This window comes from Ciconia boyciana, chromosome 5 (genome assembly GCF_034638445.1).
Source record: "Ciconia boyciana chromosome 5, ASM3463844v1, whole genome shotgun sequence".
NCBI classification, from domain to species: domain Eukaryota; kingdom Metazoa; phylum Chordata; class Aves; order Ciconiiformes; family Ciconiidae; genus Ciconia; species Ciconia boyciana.
This window is the reverse complement of record NC_132938.1, coordinates 74,214,939-74,239,182: the sequence shown is the minus strand read 5'-3', so window position 1 is coordinate 74,239,182 and position 24,244 is coordinate 74,214,939. Positions and strand designations below refer to the sequence as shown.

The 24,244-nt window shown below is 36.2% G+C and overlaps 1 protein-coding gene across 6 annotated transcripts in view; it reads left to right on the top strand.

Annotated features, from left to right (window-relative positions):
* PCDH10 (protocadherin 10) overlaps positions 1–21,025 on the top strand; it is a 35,415-nt gene extending 14,390 nt beyond the window's left edge. The window contains exons 4-7 of one of the 6 annotated variants that reach the window (XM_072861446.1): positions 90–419; positions 14,933–15,028; positions 17,014–17,088; positions 19,425–21,025. In XM_072861446.1, the coding sequence (XP_072717547.1) occupies positions 90–419; positions 14,933–15,028; positions 17,014–17,048 (461 nt within the window). In that variant the 3' untranslated portion in view covers positions 17,049–17,088; positions 19,425–21,025. Of the gene's footprint in view, positions 1–89; positions 420–10,404; positions 12,339–14,932; positions 15,029–17,013; positions 17,089–19,424 lie in introns of those variants that run through there. The other 5 variants (XM_072861450.1, XM_072861451.1, XM_072861447.1 and 2 more) reach the window with 5 other exon arrangements.
* Positions 21,026–24,244: the final 3,219 nt, after the last annotated feature.

Below are 24,244 nucleotides of genomic sequence, written 5' to 3'. Positions count from 1 at the left end.
TTCTTACGACATTTCTCTTTCCACTTTTCTCGGCATAATCTTTCTTATCTGTCAGCAGCTGTTCATGATGCTGAAGCTTATATCTCTAGTTTCTTTTTCTCTCATGCTTGCAGGCATGGATCTCTTCTCCAATTGCACGGAGGAATGTAAAGCACTGGGCCACTCAGATCGGTGCTGGATGCCTTCCTTTGTTCCATCTGATGGACGCCAAGCTGCAGATTACCGCAGCAATCTGCACGTACCTGGCATGGACTCCGTTCCAGACACTGAAGTGTTTGAAACACCAGAAGCCCAGCCGGGGGCAGAAAGGTCCTTCTCCACCTTCGGCAAAGAGAAGGCCCTTCACAACACTCTGGAGAGGAAGGAGTTGGATGGACTGCTGTCTAATACACGAGCGCCTTACAAACCACCATATTTGAGTAAGTACTATTCAAAAAGCTGTATGAAAGTGTTCCCTTTGCGGGAATAAAAATAACCTCTTTCTGCTATTCATAGTAGGAATAATACAGACACAATTTTAGGAGCAGTGGGGAAAAATGGCTTCTCTTGGATTCAGGCACCACTGAAGAAGGCATTGTTCAATGCTTTTAAAAAGAGACAAAACCTTGATTGTTTTTAGTGTGACATGATTGTCAACAACAACAAAAGTATCAGCTGATATTAGTGGGGGAGTTGCTCAGTTTTGTTTTCTGATGCTGGATTATTTTCAAAGTTTTCTTGGATAGATGGTTTAAACACGGACATTTCCAGGCTAGCATTTTTTAAGACTAAAATTAAGTTGAGAGAACGGTCCTAGGAGCTTCTTTTTATGATTGAGCAGTATCTTGTGAATAAACAGTATGCGTATTATTTTGCAGTAACTATTTACATAATTAACATTAAGGGTTTGGAAGGAAGAAGACAAAACTTCTTGCCTTCGGCCTGATCATCTTTCAGCCTACACAGTATTGACTTTTGTCAGTGCTCCTCTGTGCCTTCTGTCTTGTTCGAAAATCTTGCCTCTTTCTTTAGTCACCTCTTGACTATGGTTGGGTGGCATGAAAGAGTGTGATAGATCTTAAAAAAGACCTTCATAATTCCTTTTGGAGTCTGAGCCAGTTGTAGAACCCTTGAGTAATACTTTGATCTAATATGTCTTTTCATTCTATTTAGCAGCCTTCTGTATTTTATTAGAGACTGTAATCTCCTTGACTTCAAGAGTTTATGATGTTTATCTCATCCAAATAAGCCAAAGACATTAACATTGCAGTACCAACCCTTTTTAAAGCAACAAAAGTCTTTTAGGACAGCAGATCAGGGGTAAAAAAAAGAATCTCACTGAATGGTATTAATTTATTTATTTTTATAAAGCATTTAGTTGTTCTGCAGTGGCAGTCCTGGTGTGAGATCTTTGCTCCAGATCATTCTCAGCACAGACAGTTCGGCTCTCCCTTCTTAATTCAGGTGTTTCAGTCCTTCAGAGAGGTCTTTCTACCACTTCACTCTTTAGCTTTGCTTTACTGAAAGCTTCTAAATTTGGATACCAATTCTGATATGTGAAAGCCATTCCTAAAAACCCTGTCCTGAGACAATCAGCTTATTTTGTGTAGGCTAAAATGTCAGGTGTCAATCATCTGGTCATACTCTGAAGACCAATGTGAAACTTCACTTAGCTATGACCTAACGACTCATGACTCTGTCTTTCCCTAAATGGTCTTCCATCATTTACCTCTACGAAACATTCTTTAGTACTAAGCTGTAATCTAGCAGTACTAATTTCATCTCTATCCCTTTAGTTGAAAATGTGAGTTTTGTAGCACTGATGATCTAATCACAACAGAGTTCCGCTGTAGTATGTGCATTACAATGATGATTATATCTGGTGACACCACAATAGTAGCTCTGTTCTGTTTTGTTCTAGGCCTGGGAGTTTTATTTCAAATAACAAAGAAATATTTTTTTATTGGTAGTTTAGGGATTTTAAATTTTGTTCAGCTAATGTAAGTAGTATTGTTGAAGAATGTGTTTACATACAGACATCGGTCTGCATTTTACACTTTTCTGGTATAAGGGCATAAAAAATTGGAGGTAAAATGTTGGAAGTAAGCAATATAAATGAGTGGTATTATGTAAGCCACACTTGAGAATCCAAATTTAGTTTTGCTTTTTTTCTTTGAACCTCAAAGCTAAAACTGCTACAAAACAAGAGTAATATTTCTGTTTTATTTTCCCTTATTTAATATTTTCTTTAGTAAAATTTTAGATTATAATTGCATAGCAAATAACAGGAGCAAAAAAAAGAAAGTGAGATAGTTGTAGCAATGAGTAAATAATTCATTATTAATAATGTATTCAATGAATAAAGCAAGAGGAATGCATATGAGGAAGGTGATTCAGGAAGGAGCTTTAGTTGAGCCACTGGGTAATTGCAATTGTAATAAAATTAAATTCAACTTCTTAACAAAGAAGATCATATCAAAATCAGTTTGTCGGTAGAATGATTTTTTTTAAAGAAGTGATTAAAATGAAACAACCCTCATATTCAGCAAAAATACTGTATAAAAAGTTGCAGCATGTATGAAAACGGCCATATGAAAAATCAGTAGCAAAGAAGAACAAGTATATTGCAGAATACAAAAACTATTTGAACTAAAAAGGTCTCAATAAAAGAGAGATTCTTAAGCAAAATGATCAGAAAAGAGCATAAGTTCTAGCAAGTAAACTTTAGGATAGTAATTAGTGGAGATAAGAGGGACTTCTTAGAGCAAATAGGCAAAGGCATGCAAATAAATATAGACAATTTTTAAGATGTCAAGTGTAGTAAGCTAGGAGAGAATTGGTGGGTCTCTTGAGGTGCAGTTAGTGAGGACAAGGATGTTGCAGAGATTCTAAACTGTTTCTTTGTAAACTGTATTTACTAGAGGAGGGATGGAGAAAGAAAGACAGGCGTATTTAGGAAGCCACCCATCCCAGGTAACCGTTTCAAATAAATGTGCAAGACTGAGTCGTGGAAGAAGATGTTGTTGAAAAATTGACTAAAACAACTAGGAAGAAGTCAGTGGATTATGTGTTTCTTTAATTTTCAGTTTCTAACAAAAGCTAGCAACCAAAGAATGTCAGAAGTTGTGTTTATCGTTAGAAAAGGTACTAGAAAATCTTGTAACTTAGAGATCAGTGAGAAACCTCAGCATAGGACATAAAATTGTAACTCGGGGGTTTTAGGAACAAGGCAGCTGGCATCTGTCCAGGAAAAATGCACAGAAAGACTGTCAATCTATTAGAATTTTGATAGAGCAGGTGAGAATTAATCAATATAATGTATTTGAAACTGTCAAAAAAACCTTTAGCATAGCTTCTGTAGAAGCTACTAAAGTAGCTTTAGTAGAAGCATAGTAGCATAGTAGCATAGTAGCATAAAGTAGCATAGTAGAAGAAGCTACTAAACTAAGCAAGTGTTGTCACAGAGCAAAGCATTACCAGACTCTGTGCCTAAGAGAAAAAAATCATAAGGATAAATGGAACATTTTAGCAGAAGCAGAGTTCCTCAAGTGTCTATGTGGAGATCCATGGAGTTTAAAAAATTAATTATCTAGAAATGGAAATGAGAAAAAGGGGGTGGTATTTGCAGATGACATAAAATGGTTTAGGTCAATCAAGTCTCTAATAGACTACGTATGCCCACGTTGTGCAGTGAAGCGTGGTCCAGAAAACCCAGTCTGCTTCTGACCTAGCTCGCTGTGGAACTGAAAGCTGCAGGGCAGTGTCAGCACGGTGGGATAGCTGAGCGAACTTACTCGCTTACACTGTGCCGTTAGCGCAATAGCTACAAAGGTAAACCGGTAGCTCTGCGTGGAGCTTTCACTGTGCCATACGAGTGTATCTGCTCAAGTTTGTGTGATCCCTACACGGTGTTCCAATGGGTATGTTCAGTGCAGAACCTTAGAAAAGACAAATGCGGAAGGAGATGTATATTATCATGAGAAATTTGAACTCTTCTTGAGAACAAAGACCATGGAATAATTCCCTGAAAAGTGTCCCCCCAATGTACAAAGCCAGCAAGAAGGAAATAAAATGCTAGGTTGTAAAAAGGAATTGAATTGAAAAGACACTATAAAAGTACTACAAAACCCTTACACAAAACATATCACCCTGTTGCTCTAGGCAGTCTATTCATTCCATAGAAATACATAGCATAATGGCAAAAATACTGAAAATATTTCTATGCAAAGTCATATCAAAAGCTTAGTACTAATTAATTTAGACAAGCTGTGATAGGGACATGAAGTAAACAGGAGACTGCATGAAAACAGAGAAGGTAAGCTGGGTGCTTGCGTTTGCCATTCTCAATAACAAGAGAGCAGCAAGGCAGCAAAACAATTGAAGGGCAACCAGGCCATGAACTGATAAGACCATACGCATTTGATCAAATGATACACATTTGACACAAATAATACAAATAAATGACACAAATAATCTGTCGAACTTATGGTTATGGGGGGTGATTGAAACCAAAGGCTTAATAGTGGGGATTTGGGTGTTTGCTTCTTTGCTGTTTGAGGTTTAGGTCATCGCATGGATAGTTGAAAACAGCAGCAGCTATATTACAAATTATAATGTAGAAAAATATATAAATCCTCATACTTGAAAAGGTTTCTTTATGTCCCATTATCAAATTTTCACCTTACTGGTCTAAGCCATTGGACTTATTCATACACCAGTTTCCTCATAAACATACATATTCTATATATTATTCTGAGCAGAATACACCTGTCGTGGTTTAACCCCACCCGGCAACTTAATCCCCACCCAGCCGCTCACTCGCTCCCCCCTGGTGGGATGGGGGAGAGAATCGGAAGAGTAAAAGTGAGAAAAGTCGAGGGTTGAGATAAAGACAGGTTAACAGGGAAAGCAAAAGCCACGCACGCAAGCAAAGCAACACAAGGAATTAATTCACTCCTTCCCATGGGCAGGCAGGTGTTCAGCCATCCCCAGGAAAGCAGGGCTCCATCACGCGTAATAGTGACTTGCGAAGACAAACGCCATCACTCCGAACGTCCTCCCTTCCTTTTTCTTCCCCCAGTTTCTATACTGAGCATGATGCCATATGGTATGGAATGTCCCTTTGGCCAGTTGGGGTCAGCTGTCCCAGCTGTGTCCCCTCCCAACTTCTTGTGCCCCCCCAGCCTCCTCGCTGGTGGGGTGGGGTGAGAGGCAGAAAAGGCCTTGACTCTGTGTAAGCGCTGCTCAGCAGTAATGAAAACATCCCTGTGTTATCAACACTGCTTCCAGCACAAATCCAAACCATAGCCCCATACTAGCTACTGTGAAGAGAATTAACTCTACCCCAGCCAAAACCAGCACAACACCAAAAGTAGATCTCTTTGTACTCAAATAATATATTTTGAATAATATTTTTTCACATAGGTTTTAAGTATTTATTATGACTACAAGTTATAAAATTGCGATGGGATCAATAAATTGTAGGGGTTTTGAAAACAGTTTTCTCATAGAGTGACTCCAGGATTCTTCCAACTTGCATATTCTTCTTACTGTGTAATTTACACTTATTTCTTCTTATTCTCCATGTGATTTGAACACTGCCTTTCTGCAAACAGTCAAGAAATTTTCCTAATGACTTGAATGTTCATAAAACATGAAAGAGATTCTGAACTTGACTGGAGAAAATAAAATAAGTGAAATAACACTGGTGAGGAAAATAAAATGTAGCTTTTGAACAATTCCTATATTTTTAAAGTAGATTCTAACCATTTCTATCTAATTTTTCATTCAGTGGTGGTTATATTAGCCATTATTTTTATAAATATTTTTCCTGTAGTGGCCAAAAACCCTAATCCAAGATTCAAACTCCGTTGTACCAGATTCTGTAGGATGTCTAACAGAGACTATCTTCACAATGAATACCTCATCGGTCTGATTCTGATTTCTAATACTTTGGACCAGGTCCTGAGATGGTGACAGTGGTTATAGCACCATTGCATCCATCTCAGTAGTATTTTGATCTATAATTGATGATAAGAAGTACCTTTAATTTAGTTTCTTGTTTTTCCTGTAATTGTGGATCATTCCAGACGTACATTTCTTTTATAATACTTTAGAGCTTTCCTAAAGTTATGTACTGATGTTAGTGATAGAATATTTTTTCTTCCTATTAAGAGGTTAGGATTTTTTCTATATATGAAAACAGTCAAATATTGCCATAATACCTTAACTTTCTATGTAGAAATGCTTACTTTCCTCTAAAAAAATGACTTTGGCATAGCTTAATCTGCTTTGGAAGCAGGTTAAGATAAACTGCATAAAGGCACAATTTGCTACACAGAATAACAGTTTATACAAGGAGACATTCTGGAATAATAATTGTGTTCTAAAGTAGACCCCTAATTAGCTCTGCAATATTTTCTACATACATGCAAGCATCTTCATCTTCACTGATGAAACTGTATCATCATCATGGTAATTATTGCCAACACCATCAACATATTTTATGTATGAATCAGGATTTTATCATGTTAGGTATGACATATACATAGAGGGAGAATAAAAGAGCTGGTCTCTTCCCCAAAGAGCTGGCCGCCTAAGCAAGGTGAATTGGAAGGGGAAAAAATCCCTTTCTTTGGCTAACTGTTTTGATTTGTGTGGCATGGTTACTAGACATCAACACTACCTTTGATAGATGCACATAGGTCTAGGCTTGCTGAGTCAAATGATTTGCATGAGACTTGCTTGTGTTGTCCAAAAAATTTAAAGGTAAGCTTCTCCTCGTTCTGTGCCTCTGTTTCTTAGCCTGGATAGCCATTGACTCCCTGCGGCAGAGGTACAATGAAGGTCTGTACACAGTCAGGGTGATTGGGCTTGGCTCTGAGCACAAGTCCCTATGTTTATGTGAAAGTATAGATGTAGTCCGAGGTTCTTGTTCTACAAAATATTTGTCACCTGCTCAACTTGACCTATCCAAGTCAAGTTGGTTTACAAATAAAATTAAAAAGTTTTCAAAAGTCTTTGCACAGTTGAATGTTTAGGAATTGGACCATCAATTTATTTCAAATAATCTACCACAGAGCTAGCACAAAGAACAGTTTAATTTACAGTCATTATCCATCTCGCTGAATTAGATTAGAACAAATGACCCAGAGGAGAAAAATGTTCATGTCTTTATAGCAGGACAAGAAGTGTCTCACAATCCTTTGATTATTTTTCAAAGGAATAAAAAAAGTGCATGTAAATATTTTTTGTGTATTTTGATCTAGTTAGCATTATAAGGGCCTATTTCTGAATGGCAAGATATGTAACACAACATTTTCTGCTGATGTTTAACACAAATATATGAAAAGATGTTTTAAGCAAGAAGTCTTTACTGTTTTGGAAAAGTTTCAAAAAAAAAAGAAGGAAATGACAATTTTGTACATTTAATATGATGGAAGAAGAATTTTCTTTGTTTTTTTGTTTAGTTACATCTAATTTCTGGAAATTATTTGTGTAGTTTTATCACGGCTGTGATAGACATTATAGCATCACATTTGCATAAACATAAATAACAGCTATTTTGAATGGGACACTTGATTAATTTTTAAAGATGAGGCTTGTCTACATTTTTGCTTTTAAAATTAGTCTACTTGATTTCCAATACAGATCAGGTAAACTTGTGAGCTGTCTGATCCCTTCATTAATAATTTTGAACTCAATTTGTGATTTTCACACATACTTGAAGTAAAAATGCACACAAGTAAAAGCAAACAAATTAGCACCAATGAGTTGCATGTACATACTACAGTTCTTGGGGTAAGAAGAAAGAACACATTGTAATGCTGGATTAAAAAAAAAAAGTTGCATTGAAATGCAATTTTTATTGGTATTAATAAACAGATGATATGTGCATAGTAAAAGAGTTGTTCCTTTGTGAATAGTACAGTTTTGTCCTCAAAAAGAATGTTAAAATTGTATCTTTCAACTTTAAATCTGATCTGCATAGCTGAATATCCTACATATCCTGTCACAGACAGTGGAACTCTTCACTTATATTCAGGAATTTATCTCTGGGACAGGATACAGCTCTCATTTCTGCACAAATGAGAATGACTTTGTACATGCAAAATTGCTCAGCCAAAATGGAAGCTGAGTTGAAAAGCCAACATCTAATAATGCTAAGAAACCTAACTGAATACTTTCCTTTTCTAAAAAGTCTAATAGAGCATTCCCATTTTTGGTGTATCTGAAATGCTTATACCTCACTTATACCTCAAGTTTGCCACTTCAGATACATCATCTCTATTAGGTAAATAAAGCTGACAAAAAAAACCCCCAAACCTGAGTTAAAACTTAAACAGGTAATACTAATTAAAATATAATAAGGGGAGAGCAAGACTATGATGTATTTTTACTTATTATTGTAGGTACTCTATGATCTTGAATAAACCACTTATGATGATTCACTGTTCAATGATTATTGCATAACTTCTGAAAGGTATTTTTATCTCACATTCACGACTGCTTTGCATTCCTCACCTTGCAGCTATCGCTCAAAGGGAAGAACACTTACAGAGTATTACTGCAATAACAGAAGGGAAATGGATAACTCAGAAAGCACAATTAGAAAGGAATATATAAATATGCAAAGATAACTTGGCTTTAGCCCAATAAAACCTATAAATTACATTATTTTTATGAAATTTTTATGAAAATAATATAAGAAAAAGAAATAAGCATTCTTCTTTTAATTTTAAAGTACAGGTGTTAGCTGTTATATTTAAATACTATTTGCTTGAATCTCTTTATGGAACTGTGATCTTGCACAGAATTAACAGTACCCTGTACCATACAAAATACTGATAAAAATGTACCCGTTATGAGGTTTACATAGCATCTTTTATCTTAGATGACTCTAGAGCTCTAGAGCAACTACAGTGCAGGAAAATAATTGAAAAAGTTAAAAAAACTTGAGTAACTTATACTTGAAAGAAAATTATATTTTTAGTTTGTCTTAATATTGTCTTAATTTGTCTTAAAATATGTATGTGTCTAATTTGTCTTACAAATATATCATTTCAACTGTTTCTTTTCCTCTAATAGCTGTAAAAGTCTGTATTTGCCAGTTCTGACTGGAACACATAGAAGTCTTGTATATCTAACTATCTCAGACTGGTGCTATATTTATTCATTTATGTAGATTTTGAGAGTGCTTATGTCTGCCGTGAATATACCATCTGTGGAGACTTTTAAAAAAATAATGAAATACCATTTTCTGGATTCTTACCAGTGGAATACGAAAAAAAACCAGCAGAAGGATTGCTGGAAACTTTAGGAGTAATTTTTGAGATTACTGTGTTATGCTGGTTTAAAATTCCCAAATGCCTCATTTCCTATAAATTTAAATCCTATGACAAAAATAATTTAGCCACTTATGGACATGAGTCTGTTTGGAAAGCAATGAGATGTTTGGAGTTAAAATTTTCAAAGGCTCTAAAGTTATTTATTTTTGATAGGCAAATTCTATTCATTATGAATAAATGCTATTCTTAAATGTACAAACCTCCTTATTGTGACAGTCAGGAGCTGGAGAATTGAATGTGTGCCTAATCTTGGGTCTATGCGCAGCAAAGTATTTTCCTCTCTGCTTGCCCCTATCTGAGGAACTCCTTGGCCTGCACAGCAGAGGAAATTATTCTTGTTTCTGGCTCTTTTGCTGCACACAATAACTCTGATTTTCCACTGTCATTTTCACTGCTTTAATTTTTGAGGGCTTCCCTTCCTTTTTTTTTTTTCTTGACCAAAGGAGGAAGAATAGGGAAAGCCATTTAAAGAATGCAACAACTAGCCAGTAAGAGAAGGAACTGCATCTACTTATCGTGTTTGGATACGCACGCTATAGGGATCAGTGTTGCTATTTAGCTGGCAAGCCTGTAAACAGCTCTATTTGTACACTAGCCACCGAGAATCCACAGCTTCATGCTAGCAGTAGGATGACTGCTGCTGGGAAGTAGCTGTCAATATATTTAATTTGTTTTAGAAACATAGTATGGTGAAGTCAGAAGGGTGAAAAATGATGTATTTGGTACCTACTTGTAAGACAGGAAGTAGGAGATACAGAGAATTAGAATATAATTCTTAGTTTCAATACCTAATAAATTGTTGGAGGAACTAAATACAATTATAGTAATCAATGTGGATTCACCAAAAATCTAAACTCTCCTCAGGTAATTTAATTTCTTTCTTTGATAGGATAATGGTCTTTATTGGTTGAAGAAAATATTGTGGTCACGGGGAAGCAAATCTTCAGAACTTGCTTCCTAAATTCTGCCTGAAAATTATGTGCATGTATGAGTTGCAAGAGTAAATCTGCATTTCTTGCATACACAGGAATCTATTTCATATGTGTAAGTGATGTTATTTTACATGACATTTTCACAGGTTATCAGGAGTAATGTGGATTAGAAAGAAAAAAAAATGGATGCAGAGTAGATTCACCAAAGAAGTTACGGGGATGACAGACTCCTGTTTTAGCAAGTGACCTGAGTCCTCTGACTTTATCTTTTCACCTCCAGCATCATGGCTGCATTCAGCACTGGAAAAGGATTCATTATGAAACTGCTTGAATGCAACCTTTCTTTATTCATAAGGAATTTTATAGGTGCTGATATTGTGGATTCATCTTATGTCAGAGTAAAATTCTGTCACTTTGTGACTTTTTCAGTTGCCTATTTGTGCTTTCGTTTGACATCCATCTATTCTCAATTGGAATTTAGATGACAACTGAATGTAGCTGCACACAGCTACAAGTGAGATCTAAAAACTGAGATCTAAAAAAGTTCTTGCTTACAAATGAGATGCAGTAATAACTTTTTTTTCTGCTCTCCTTGAGATAAAGTGCTGTGTGCTTTGTACTTGCAATATTCTTTATGTCCAATATGGCTACGCTGCTTCTACTTAATTAAACAGGATCCTTCCCAGCGCTGGAATGTTATGGTCTGTACTCTTGCACTCCCTGGCATGCCTTTAGCCTGGGTCCACTAGCTTTCTTTCCTAGCAAGTCCTGGGCATGGTGCGGGTGTCAGAACATGGGCCAGGGACCATTCCTGAAAGCAGATTGAATATGATCACACTATATGGCCTCCATATATCGCTCAATATGGCTGAGAAATTTTAATAATGTGGATATAAATCATGCCATTCTGGTAGTCTTACGTGACAAAGAATGGTCATGCGCAAATTTCATTCATGGATAGAAACTGAGCCAGTATGTATTTTTGAATAAGAGAAGTTTTGAAAAGATTGTGAGAAGTTTATACGATACACTTAAGGATGTTATCTTGGTAAACTGGGAAGGACTCTCTGTAATCTGAGTGTATGCTGCTCATGAAAAACAATGTTAAGTACTGTGCTTTAGAAATGGAAAATAAAACGTTCACAAAAAGAGAGGGGACATACCTACCAGATCCTAATGCCTCCTAATCCCTGCTAGGAGAGAGGGGTGGTGGAAAAAACACCATGGCAAAGTGTCCTGGTTTTGGCTGGGATCGAGTTAATTTTCTTCCTAGTACCTGGTGTAGTGCTGTGGTTTGGATTTAGGATGAGAATAATGTTGATCACACAGGGATGTTTTAGTTGTGGCTAAGCAGTGCTTACACTGGTCAAGGACTGTTCAGCTTCCCCTGCTCTGCCGGGTGCATGAGAAGCTGGGAGGGGGCACAGCCAGGACAGCTGACCCCAGCTGGCCAAAGGGCTATTCCAGACCATATGGCGTCATGCTCAGTATAGAAACTGGGGGAGTTGGCTGGGGGCAGTGATCGCTGCTTGGGGATGGGCTGGGCATCGGTCAGCGGGTGGTAAGTGCATTGTGCATCACTTGTTTTGTACATTTTTTATCATTATTATTATTATTTTCTCTTCCTCTGCTGTCCTATTAAACTGTCTTTATCTCAACCCACAGGTTTTACTTTTTTTCCACTTCTCTCCCCCATCCCACGGGGGCAGGGGGCAGGGAGGGTGAGCAAGTGGCTCTGTGGCACTTAGTTGCCAACTGGGGTTAAACAACGACACAAAGATAAATTGGATAGGAATACACACTGTGATGCTGATGTAATACTGTAATGCATGTTACCTCATGTAAGAACAAGTAAATTTAATTATTTCAGGCCAAATCCAGCATGATTAATTTAGGCACCTCTGAAGGCCACCAAACGGTGACTTATACATGTCTGCTTCTCCCTTATATCTATAGGGAACTTAGGCCTTAAGAGCAGTTTAGGAGGAATGGTTCATATCCCTCCTCTTCTCCTGAGGACACTGAAAATTTTAAGCCACATTGTAGCCAGCTTTTAGTGTATTCTGCATTGGTTAACTCTCAAACTGACATGTTCCTTTTCAGGCTTGTCAGCTTAAAGAGATGTATATTGTAGATTTCAGAAGAGTGCAATAAAATGGTGAATTTTGAAAAAAAAAAAACCAAAAAATCCCCAAAATCACATGGAGGAAGAAGAGAAGAAGATTGAGGAGAAGAAATGATTGTTGCATACAAATACATAAGCAATTTGTATATATAAAAAAGAAAGGAATCAAATACTGGTATTACTAAGGATAGTACCAAAATTATTAGCTTACAGTGAATTGGGAAGAATATGAATTTGCTACTAGAACATACATGCAATTAGACTAAGTTGTTAATGGAGAATTTGGAAATAATCTTAGGTAATATGCTCTGTGCTAAGTTTGATATACATCAGGTATAATTTAGGAGTTATTTAATTGGTCTTAATAGAGTACATAATTATAAGAACTCTTGCAAAATTAAATATTCCATGATTCTCTGAATATAATGGTGATGTCATGTTTATCTTTAGTGTTTTCAGGTAGATAATATGGTTATAACAGTACAGAAAGATGAAAATGCTTTCTTCTGCTCCCTGTACCTTGTGGGGAAACTGTCTTTGGTATTTTTATGGTACGTTATAGAATATAGCTTAGCACTTTCTGTGCTGAATTGTAATAACTAAAAAACATTGTTTCTGTAGTAAATAACGGCAACCAGAGATAAATCAAACCTGACATGTACTATGCCACTGGGCTATTGCTGGCAGTGAAAAAAAAAATTGTCAGCATTTAGAACAGAAAATCAAATGCACACAAAAGTATCTTATGTGCCACAGAACATTGATGACAAAATCCAGGACTCAATTCAAAATAAAATCCTCCTTAATCGTATGTTTAATGTAAAGCACATGTTGATTAAGGTCAGTGCTTAAACTTAAGCCTATGCTTGAGGATAGTCCTAAACAGAAATTTTATCTGGTGCTTACATGAACTGGGACTTGGATACTTATTCTTAAGAACTGAAATGCTTTATTTTTTTCCAGAGGATCAGCTAAGTCCAGGTAGAATATAAACCTCAGATCACTCAATAGCACCAGAGAAACATTATTTCATTGACTGTCATGATGTGTCAGCATTTGTATCAGGTATCTCACCTGCTGTATGAAAATATTTACAAAGACATGTTCCAAACATCAAAAATATCTTTTAAGTGTGTATTTTCCAATCTTGAAATGAAGCTAATAGCAGTGGCAATATGTGTCAGTCAGAAATTTGGTCAATAAACTTTTTTCAAAAAAGAGTGATAACCTGTTTAAGTTGTTGATAGAGAATTCAACGCTATGTTCAAATTTGAAAAGTGGCAATTTTGGACTTAAGTGCAAAGAACAAACCTCTTTACCCCTTTCCATGGAGTAGGTAACACTCTTTGTCATGTTCACGAGATTATGATGAGTACAGTGTCCACCACTGTGAAATTTTGTCTCAGCTGGGCATGGCTGTGTCTTGAACTGATTTAAATGAACATAGATATGGAAACGTATGCACTTAATGCAAGGCAAAAGGAAAGGTTTTATGTGATTACATTGTTTACTTTATACAAAAGATAGCTTTTTGGCACAATCGTCTTTGTTCCAGAAGTAAAGATGTATTCTCAAAGGAAGGAAAGGTTTTAATGGTCTGTGGGGTTTATTTATTTAGCTAAAAGCAAGTCTGTTTCCAGAAAAGATTCAGTGCCACAATTACAAACTTTTGTATTTTGGCCTACTTTATTTATTCACAGCCTGAAGACCTAATGCTCACAATGTTTTTTTGTTTCACATGAAATCTGGGTAATTGTACCCATCAGTCCAAATGCTGTGTGTTTATTTTAGAAACGATATTTATATTTTGGGTTTTGCAGATGCCAGAAAGAACATTTCAGTCATACTGAATTCCATGTCTTTATTAGGGACAAATGCTGCCTTGGTGCAACTTCCATGTTCACATGCGGGAGCTCCTCCTGCCTTCCCTATCTCGTCAGATGCCAGAAATGGCCAGACAGAATGTGGTCTCATTCTTACCTAACTCCCTTGGTGGCCTTTAGGAGTCTTCGGACATATGCACAAGCACATCAACAGTGGCCACCAGAGCCAGGTCACTCACTGACATTAGGGGACAGTTGGCCTTTTTTATTTTTTTTATTTCTTAAAATACAAAAGTAAGTATGTTCCATCTTCCTTTTTTCAACTATTTGATATAATACAGAGTTAACAAACCCACATTAATAGTGTAAAATGTAACGGGCATCTGGAACGCAAACGATGTCCAAGCGTGCTCTACAGTGTACGTAGGTTTGAAGCACAAAATCTCTTACCTAAAGCCTTGAAAGAAAAGGAAAAAAGTTCCCCTTAAACTAATTCATGAGAAAAAGATATATGTGAAAAATATTATTTTCATATTTGTGTACCAAAGTTTATCGGACTGGCTAAGACAATCTTTTATAATGCCGTTAGTGGAGTTTTCATAAAATATTATTAGCAATGCTTTAAAAAACTTCTTTAAGTAATAGCTCATTAAAAAAAAAACTTTATGGATTGCAAAAGATACTGAATTGACACCTGCAATGACTGGAATACTTTTTTATCCACAGACCATGGGTGGCAGCAGAGTAATCCCCATCCTACATCCCCCAGCCCCAGCCCCAGCCGTGTGTCTCACCCTTTACCTGGATACACCACTACAAAGGGTGAGGGAGCTATGGTAGTTTACTCTGCATTCCCATTCACTTGTTGACCTCTTTCCAAAAATATAGTTGCTGATAACTGAACTAGAGCTCCAGGTTAACTGAAACAGCCAGGTTATTTCATATAGAATACCTTCTACCACTACTTAAATCCTGGTCTCTGCTCAGCTGAGCTGAGTTAAAACAAGAATGCTGAATTTGCAGTCTGTTGGTTGTCACTAGAATTATCCGTTCCTGGCTCTGTCAAAGCTAATGGGACTTGGTGAAGGGCAATATTTCATCTGCTACAGTTAACATATAGACTGTAAAGCAAACGATAAAAATATAAAGATAGTTAAAATTACTAATGCAAATTTAAAACCAACATTACCATAATGTATATGAGGTAATTGACTCCTTTTTGAAATATTGTTCACTACAAGTGAAAGGCATTTGCTGTAAAGCCTGAATAGCTGGGCTATTTCTGAGTGGAATGCAGGAGATGACAGCCTCCTGTAATCTCTGTCGCAGTTGCAGTGTTGCGTGGGGACCACCTGATCTGCGTAAGCGTGGCATGGTGAGGCATACGTTTTTTTACAGGGGACCCACGAGAAAAAACGTAATGCATTGAGTGCTTGCATAGAAGCCCATATCTGAAAGCCCATATGAAGACAAATATTACTTAGATATTGTGCTAACTTACAGAATTTGGATCTGAAATAGCAAGATGACTGTTTACGTACTGGCTTTTTCCCCTGCTCTCCTGTTGCATAGTTTGCTTTGATTTAAAAGAGAGGCTTTTAGGTTCAAGTGTCTTCTTTCTCCTAAGTGAAGGGGGATCAGCAATAGTCCTGTAACAGCAGCAGCATGCCTGGCATTTGATATTCTTTGGAGCTTTTATTATCTAGGGGTTCATTTGGATCTTTAGACTGTTGGCACTTGGGGGAACTCAGCAGTCATTCTGTTATAGCAGATACAATGCTGTGGGAGTTTATGGAGCTCTTAAATATAGTATAGAGTGAAAGTGACAATAGTTATAAAAGGTATAGGATGTGTCTTCTGCTGCTGCTTTGGTTCCCACCTGTGGAGGGACGCAGTGGGCCTTCTCTCCGTCCTAGTTAGACTAGCTAGCAATACTAAGCAGGGGAAAACTTTTATTCAGAGAGTTTGAAGGTCTTCCGAGTACAGGCAATCCCTTCTAGGGTTTGCTGAAAGAGGAAATGTATATGACTGTATTCATGGCTGTAAAGTAGTAGTCTGACATCAAGTTTGGATGCAATAGGATGATTCACAACAGGGTGAAAGGAAGATATATTAAAGAGACTAGGGCTTTACAGTATCTTCTGTTCATTCCTGATTCATAAGCTAGGAATAATCATTGCACACTTTATTTTCTCTTTTCTGTTTCTTATGTTAGTGGTTTTCATTTCTTTTGCTGTTCATCTACCACTGATGTCTTTACATGTCTTCTCTCATCAGTCTACACAGAACTAGCTCACTGTGAATGGGAGGTTTACTAATGTGTGCTGAGGAGCAAATGAATCTTAATATATTTTTGCTGGTTTTTTTATTTCCAGTTTTTATTGCAATTCCATATAAATTTTATGCATTAAGCGCTCTTACTGTAACACTTAAAATCTTTGTTAAGGTCTTTAGGGAAGGATCAATAGTCAGTACAGCACAAATCGTGTACCCTAAGAATTTTAATTGGAATACTTGTGATTATTTAATCATCTTATTCACCTCAAACACTATTAGAATATATGTACAAATAGTAGAATTACATTAACAGAATTATGAAATTGCTTATTATTAAAACCTTCTTTCTAACTAATATCTGTACTCACACTGACTTGAAGCTTCCCTATGCACTAGTTTGAGAGTTCAGAACAGGAGATAAAATAGGGATGAAAGAGAGAGCTGTGATCTCGGAGGAGATATTAGGCACCAGAAATTATGGTGTTCTTGTTCCAGCTCTTACACTGACTCTGATACTTCCATTTCTATAGCACTTGCCATCTCTGGATCTCAAAGTGGATTATAAAGAATAGTGATTTAAACCTTCCTGCACCTCTAGGAGATAGGTAAGCAATATTATTCCCATTTTACAGATGGAGAAATTGTGATACAGAGAGGCTTAGTGTTTCTTATTAAAGTTTATTTATGAACACACATGCATGCACACACACAGAGCCAGAAACAGATGTCAGAACTTTCATTGCCCTCTGTTTTAAGCTAAGTCCATTCTCCTTTCCATTTAACCTCTCTGATTTATATTCCCCATCTGTAAAAAGACGGAAACTGGTATAGACTTGGAGAGATTTGCTTGCACATAGATTTCTGTGCAAATACAGAAAAAAAACCCCATGGAGGACATAAGTTGCCTTTGAAATCCAATGCATTTTATGTGTTGGCAGAGGGTATTTTAGGATTTGGGAGAAGGTTTTTTTGTAGGTGGCAAGAGTTGCAGGTGTTGTGCACCCTGATATGTAATATTTAGTTATTGCTATAAAATGGCCCGATTTTTTTGTAATATAAGCATATTAACTGAAGTTTAAAAATTAAAAAATGCACTAATTTACATGGCAAAAGACTAGACAGAGCCAGTAACTCAATCTCTGTATTACCTGAAAGAATATCGTAAACAGATTTTGCTGTGCACCTCAAGTGCCACACCACCACCAATGCACTGTGTCAGACAGGAGTAGGACAGTAGTGCTGCATGAAGGCAGCAGTTGCCCCGGCTGCATAGCTGTATGGTTTTCTCCCATGAAAGTCCTACTGTGTCTGTACTGCAGCATGAGTTCCTCAACGGCAGACGGCAATCTAGACTACTGTACTTTCATATTTGCAAGAGAACTGCAATTATTAGTGAACTTTTGGAAAAAAGTTTTGAAGATCAAATATAAGTCTTCTTATTGTTATGACTATTATTGGAATGATTGTTTCTTGTAATATTTAAAAAGATTTTAAAAGATGTCTAGAAACTTGATTGGTCTGATCATATGCTGCGTGAAAACATCATGAAGATTCTGATCTCATTAATCTTAACTACAATGTTAAAAAAATATCTTGCGGAAGCTTTTAAAAATCCTTTCTAATTCTGCTACTAATTTGCTACAGAATTGGAACATCCAAAACATAATATATTAGATGTTTTAATTTTAATGTTAATAACACAGCTGGCAATTGTCTGTATATGGAACAGCTAGCTTATACATCAATGTTTTTCACATTTTTCTGCGTGCATCCTATGGCACAGGGAGGCTAGATCAGGCAAACATACAACACCCATGTTAACATTTTCCTGTAAGTAATCTAACTTCCCTGTGATACAGCAGATACATTTCATATGTTTACTAGTGAATATATACAGTGAATAAGTATGGCTAATGTATATATTTATGTTAAATGGAACGGAGACTGGATGTGTTTGTGTGTCCGCATGCAAGCATCAACATGGATATATGGATAGCTTGATTCAAAGATTCATTCTAAAGTTAAGATTCCTTTTTGTTTTAGTTGTAACACTTCATGCACAGAAATACACTGAATTTCAGGTAGGGGTTTAGCTGATTTGGAGCTAAGGTAAAACCTGATTTTATCATTAAAAGCTTTACTAAACAATAATGACAATGATGATGATTATGATAATAATAATAATACTTCAGCAAGTGAGGTAGTTCCTTGTCTCAACTTCATGTGTGACTGAGATCAGAATTTAACCCAGGATCTTCCTGAACGCTACTACAAATCATTTGTTACCTTTGCTCCCAATTACAGTTAAAATAGGCAGTGTCTTGAGGTAATACAGCTACCACAGCTGGTGGATTAGGGTATGGGTTTGCTAATGCATTGACCTTCTTCATCTGTGCAACATGAGTTAATTTCCAGCCTGACAGTAAATGCTGAGATTTGAATTGTAGCACTAATGCACCATTTTTTCGTCTCTGTCAAACCAGACTAAAGGGTCATTTGGTGATGAGGATAATGGTTCACTTTGAAAGAGAAGGAAAACCGGCTTCTGAATCTTTGGGGGATTCTAGATCTTGCTTCAAATAACAAGCTGAGCAAGGAAAAAATAGGCTTGGAAATTCCAGTAATATTGAACCTGCAAGTCTGACTATTTGCCTTGTCCTTATACTGATTCTGTATAGGCACATTGGAATACTTGCCATGACACGTTAGACAGAATAATAAAGCGGCATGTGAAGTTTGGTTTTCAGGCTATCAAGCCTCAGAAAGAGTTTTCTCTGAAAAGTGAATCAACATTAAACTGTTTGCTACAATGGGAATTTTAAGCGACAGTTTGTGACAAGTTTTGCTTGTTTCTCTACACTCTAAGAAATACTAAACCTATGAACTGTTGGAGACCGATTTTTTTTTTTCTCTCAGAAGTGTCTTTCTTTCTTTCCTGCAGCACGGAAAAGGATATGCTAGTCACTTCTACAGGACTTACCTGAAGCAGCATGATTTGCACAAAAGTCGACCAACAAAAAGCATCAACTTTCAACTTCATTATCTTGGCCATCCAGTTCTGTGTAACTGAAGGATTTGTGTGCTGTTGGAGACATCATGGCCAACAATAGGACCTAATTGCTCTCAGCAGGCCTGAGAAATGAGTTGAAATGTGTAGAACTGTAGAAACTTCAGAGGCAACTGATCTTGCCTCTCTGATCAGTGTGTGCCTGTTTACAGCACTATATATCTTTCTCTCTCCAAAATGTCACTGAGCCCTTTAGATGTTTATATTCACCACAAGAAGCCAATCGTACAGATAAAAGAAATGTGCATTATAAATGCAATATCACTGTTTTAAACTTGACTGTTTTATATTATTTTTGTGTGATCAAGTGTTCCCCAAACTATTCCAACTTTACAAGAGAGATTGTGATCATGTTCTTTTCACCTGTGGGTCATAAAAATGTTGTTAATCTGAAGACCCGCAAAATTATCAAAGACATTCTGTAGTTTATACACCGTGTTGCAAAGTGTTTACTGTACTATTTCAAAGCTTCTAAATAAATATAAAATATATATATATTATATTATATATAATTTTCCGAAAAACGTGGTACAACTTAGTTGATTTTTAAATGGATTCATACAGTCTACACCATACACTAAAGTGAGAAGGTAATTCAGGGTTCCTAAGCTATCCTTGCTAAAAACAAAAATAAAATAAACCTTTAATAGTACTTCCCCAATATTCGTATTTTGGTCAATCCTGTTTTTCTTGTTTAAAAAAAAACGCTGTAAGCAACAACATTTTGTCTAAAAGTTGTAATGAATTTTCAATGCCAAAGATGCAGCTGTCAATATTACCAGAATGAGCGCTATGTACTATCAGAGGTATAAATCACTCTCCATTATTTTGATTATATTTCTATGGTTTTTAATTTGGAATCACAAAATCTTTTATAAGGCTCTATAAACTCACCTGTATATGTTGTTAAAAAGAACACTGGGTGTCTGTACATTTTGCAATGTAAGATATAATGTAAGTGAAGTTAAGTATTTTAAGAAAATCATCCCAAACTCATAAGTATGCATACATACATACGTACATCCACACACACAAACACCCACACATCTCTCTCTGACATAGTTTTGTGAAACTATACAAATATATTGCCTAAAAATATTTCTCTTGTGGCTAGGAATAGTTGTTGATAGAATTCAAATTACAAAGGCAAAGTATATGCCAAACTATTGACTCTTTTATCACAAAGGAGATTTCAAATTAGGAACATGGCACATTCTCAGCTGACCCCTCTCCCATTGGAGTTAAAATGGGGTTGGCCACCATCGTGGCTGGGAAAAGGATTAAGCCCTTGCATATAATCTTTATGTTCTGTAATAATTCTGTGGTCTGAAGCGGTATCTTAGAGCGTTTCTTTTCTATGAAATATTGAAAAAGGTAAAATTTCAAAGGTAAAGTTTGAAATTACTTTCATGTCCATGGAGTTTAAGTACCATTTACTAAATGTAAAAATCTAGTAAAATGTTTTTTTTCTTTTTTTTCTTTTTGTATTGTGGTTTTTTCCCCACTGTATCTTAATATGTCAAATATTGAAAACAAATGAGAGAACACTGTGTTATCACCAATGTCTAGCCAAATTTGAACAAATTCGTGGCAATGATTCAATATTAAGTAAAACAAGAGAAAACCTCTCACTGATTGCAGTGGAGCCTGCATCATGCCGTTATATAGACATTCTGATATCCCCACCAATGCCGCCACAGGATGAATGTGTGAGAAGCTGCATTTAGCCACTGCTATGTCGTAATAGAGTTTGGGTTTCTTCCTTTTGTGTTGTTTGTTTGTTTGTTTGTTTGTTTATAATGGCAGTTTCTATTAGATAGAAGTATATAAATAATCTGTGTGGAAACTGTCCTGCTATGGATGCAAACAGGACTCCCGATCAATTTGCGAGAGCCCTTTGTACAAACGCTACTGGACCAAGCCCCGAAGTTGTTAATCTAATACTCCGAACAAAAAAATATGCTTGTGAAACACTTTTAATGTGTACGCCTAGCGCATTTGTATAACTACAAAATATTTTGTGGGATCCTTTTTAAAATGTATATATTATACAAAACACACAAAAAAGCACCAACAATAGCTATTGATTTGAGCAAACACAACAGTGAAATGTTTCTCTAGCTGTAGGTAGCGGGACTTTCAGTCATCTACAGCCTTTGTTAATTTTATGAAGAAAAGCAATGAAATTTGTGACGAATATTTCATTTAAAGGAGTCTGTTAAATTCTTGTTTCTGCTTTTAAAGCAAGAAAGTCCTTGCCCTTCTTAGAACTGTTTTTTTTTATTTCCAAGTATCTCTCTAATAGTAGGCATATACTGTAAATTAAGGTTGTTTTCAGTCTTTGGGAGGAAGAGGAAATGTTTTTCGTTTCTATTTCATGGACAGTTGAAGTGTTTTTATTTAATGAAACTGCCTTCACATTTTGCATGCCATTTTTTCAGCAAAACTTAACTATATCATACCCCGTCATTCATTTCCATAACTGAACTCTTTCCATGAACAGTGTATGTGATATACATACCCATTTATTTTCTTTTTTTCTTTTTAAAACATTAAATAATGTAGACATTGGTCCATGTATGCACAGAAATCCTTCTGAGTTCATTGGGAGAGTCCCAGCGGGAATCATGATAGGATGCAGAACTGTTGAGGAAAAGGAAGTTTTTAAGTACAACAGCCTGGGCTCCCAAGATATTTAAAGACGTAGCTTTTGCCCATTTCCCTAGCTCACTGGGAATTTCCGTATGATAGCATTTGATGACACAAGCTTTAGGACACATTAAAAACCAGTACATAGCTGCTGTGTCCCAAGAGAAGTGCTGAGAAGCATGCTGGGCAGTACAGAGGCTCAGTTTCTCCCATTTCTTTGTTTTAGTGGGGAAGATACCTGTTGCGTCCAGCCAACTCCCATTGAAATTAACTTGTTCAGCATCTCCCATATATTTCATCATGCCACCAGGTGCCTATCTGCAGTGATAGGTATGTAAATGCCTTTAAATATTAGCTTTTGTATTTGCCTCTTCCTTTAAGCATATGTGATGCAAATGTCTAAGGACTCTGATTTGCATATTGGACACAAAAGTAAACCGAAGTACTCACAAAATGTTTAGATTGGATATTAAGGGGAAATATCTATGCCCATAAACTGGGATAAGGAAGGTTCTGAAATCTCCTTCATTAAAGGGTTTAAAAAATACCTGTCAGGGATGATATAAGTGTACTTAAACTTGCCTCAGAGAAAAAGCATGGGCTAGCCTCTCAGTCCTGCTATAATGTTCCTAGAAGGGCATGCTAAGCTTTGGAGGATGTGATCTGTACACAGCTGTAGCGATAAGAATGTTCTATCCTTCGATTAGGTATCAGAAGCAATATTTAATGTTTAAATTTACAATTTATGAGCATAATAGAACAAGCTGTCTGTGTGAAGAACTGTCTTTGGAGTAAATCAGAGTTCCAGCGCAGCAGACAGGATCTTATAAAGGATAACAAAATGGAATCAGATCTGTAAATCTTTTTTTTTTTTTTTTCAATTCCTGATTTAGGTATGTAGCAAAGGATTTCTAAGCAGCTTGCCTATTCCATTTCTTCCAAACCAGACTTTAGTTTCTTCCAGACGGATTCTTCCAAAACTTAGAAATACTGAAACATTTCACTACTTGAAATAAAATTCCAGTTATTTAATGCAAGCTTTTACTAAGCTGTCTATTGAGAGAAAGAAAAAAAGAAAAGGGTTATTTCCATTAATATATTCTCAGCTGATTTGAACAAGGTGTAGTAATTTTTAATGAATATTGTTGCAAAATTAAGTGGAATGACAATGCACAGATAAATACAATTTGTAAAGATTATGCTTCCTGCATTATAGTCACTATATATGTGTGTGGGGAGATACGTGTGTGTGTATATAATTATAGTTCAAAATCTGGTAAGTTGCCACTGGATTTTTTCTTACAGGAGTACACTCCTATCAGTAAATGCAAAACAGAAGGGTAGAAACACATTTATAATACTACAAAGTTAGACTTGTTCCTTAGTGCAGAATGGAGTTTTGCATTCAAGATTTGAATTCAGCCCCTTCTTCATGCATTTTACCCACAACCAAGCACACATTTCAGTATTTCACTTTCAGAATTTTACCTGCTTATAGTAGGCTTTTTTTTTTCCTTTTTTAAGTACTATCATTCCTCAGGGTAAAGGGTGGATAAATAGATAGTCTTCCTAGGCTGACAAATTGTCACTGCAATTTTGCAAGGCTGTTAAATATTTGAATGTCTTATATGGAGAAAGCTGATCGTATCCTGCCAGCGTTCCACGTTCAAGTCTCGAGTTTTATGGCATTGGGACTTTTGAATTAAAATCTGTACAAAGGTGTAGGGGCCAAAATAAGCATCTTTGATATACATTTAGTTATTGCAATTTGATTGCAAAACATTGGCATCAGATGTCTATAAAGAATAGAAAGTTGTTTATTCTATTTGAAGTAATGTAAAAGACAGCCAGTAAGACTTTCTTATAACATTATGCTATGAGAAATTCTGAAACTGTGAGTTAAATCCATTGCACTGATCCCTACAATGAGAGCTCAAATTCTTCTTAAAGAGCTCCTTCGTTTTATTTTGTCTCTAATCTGCTAATCTGTCTTGGTATGAAATGGATACATCTATATATAAACAAATACACACATCCATTAAAAT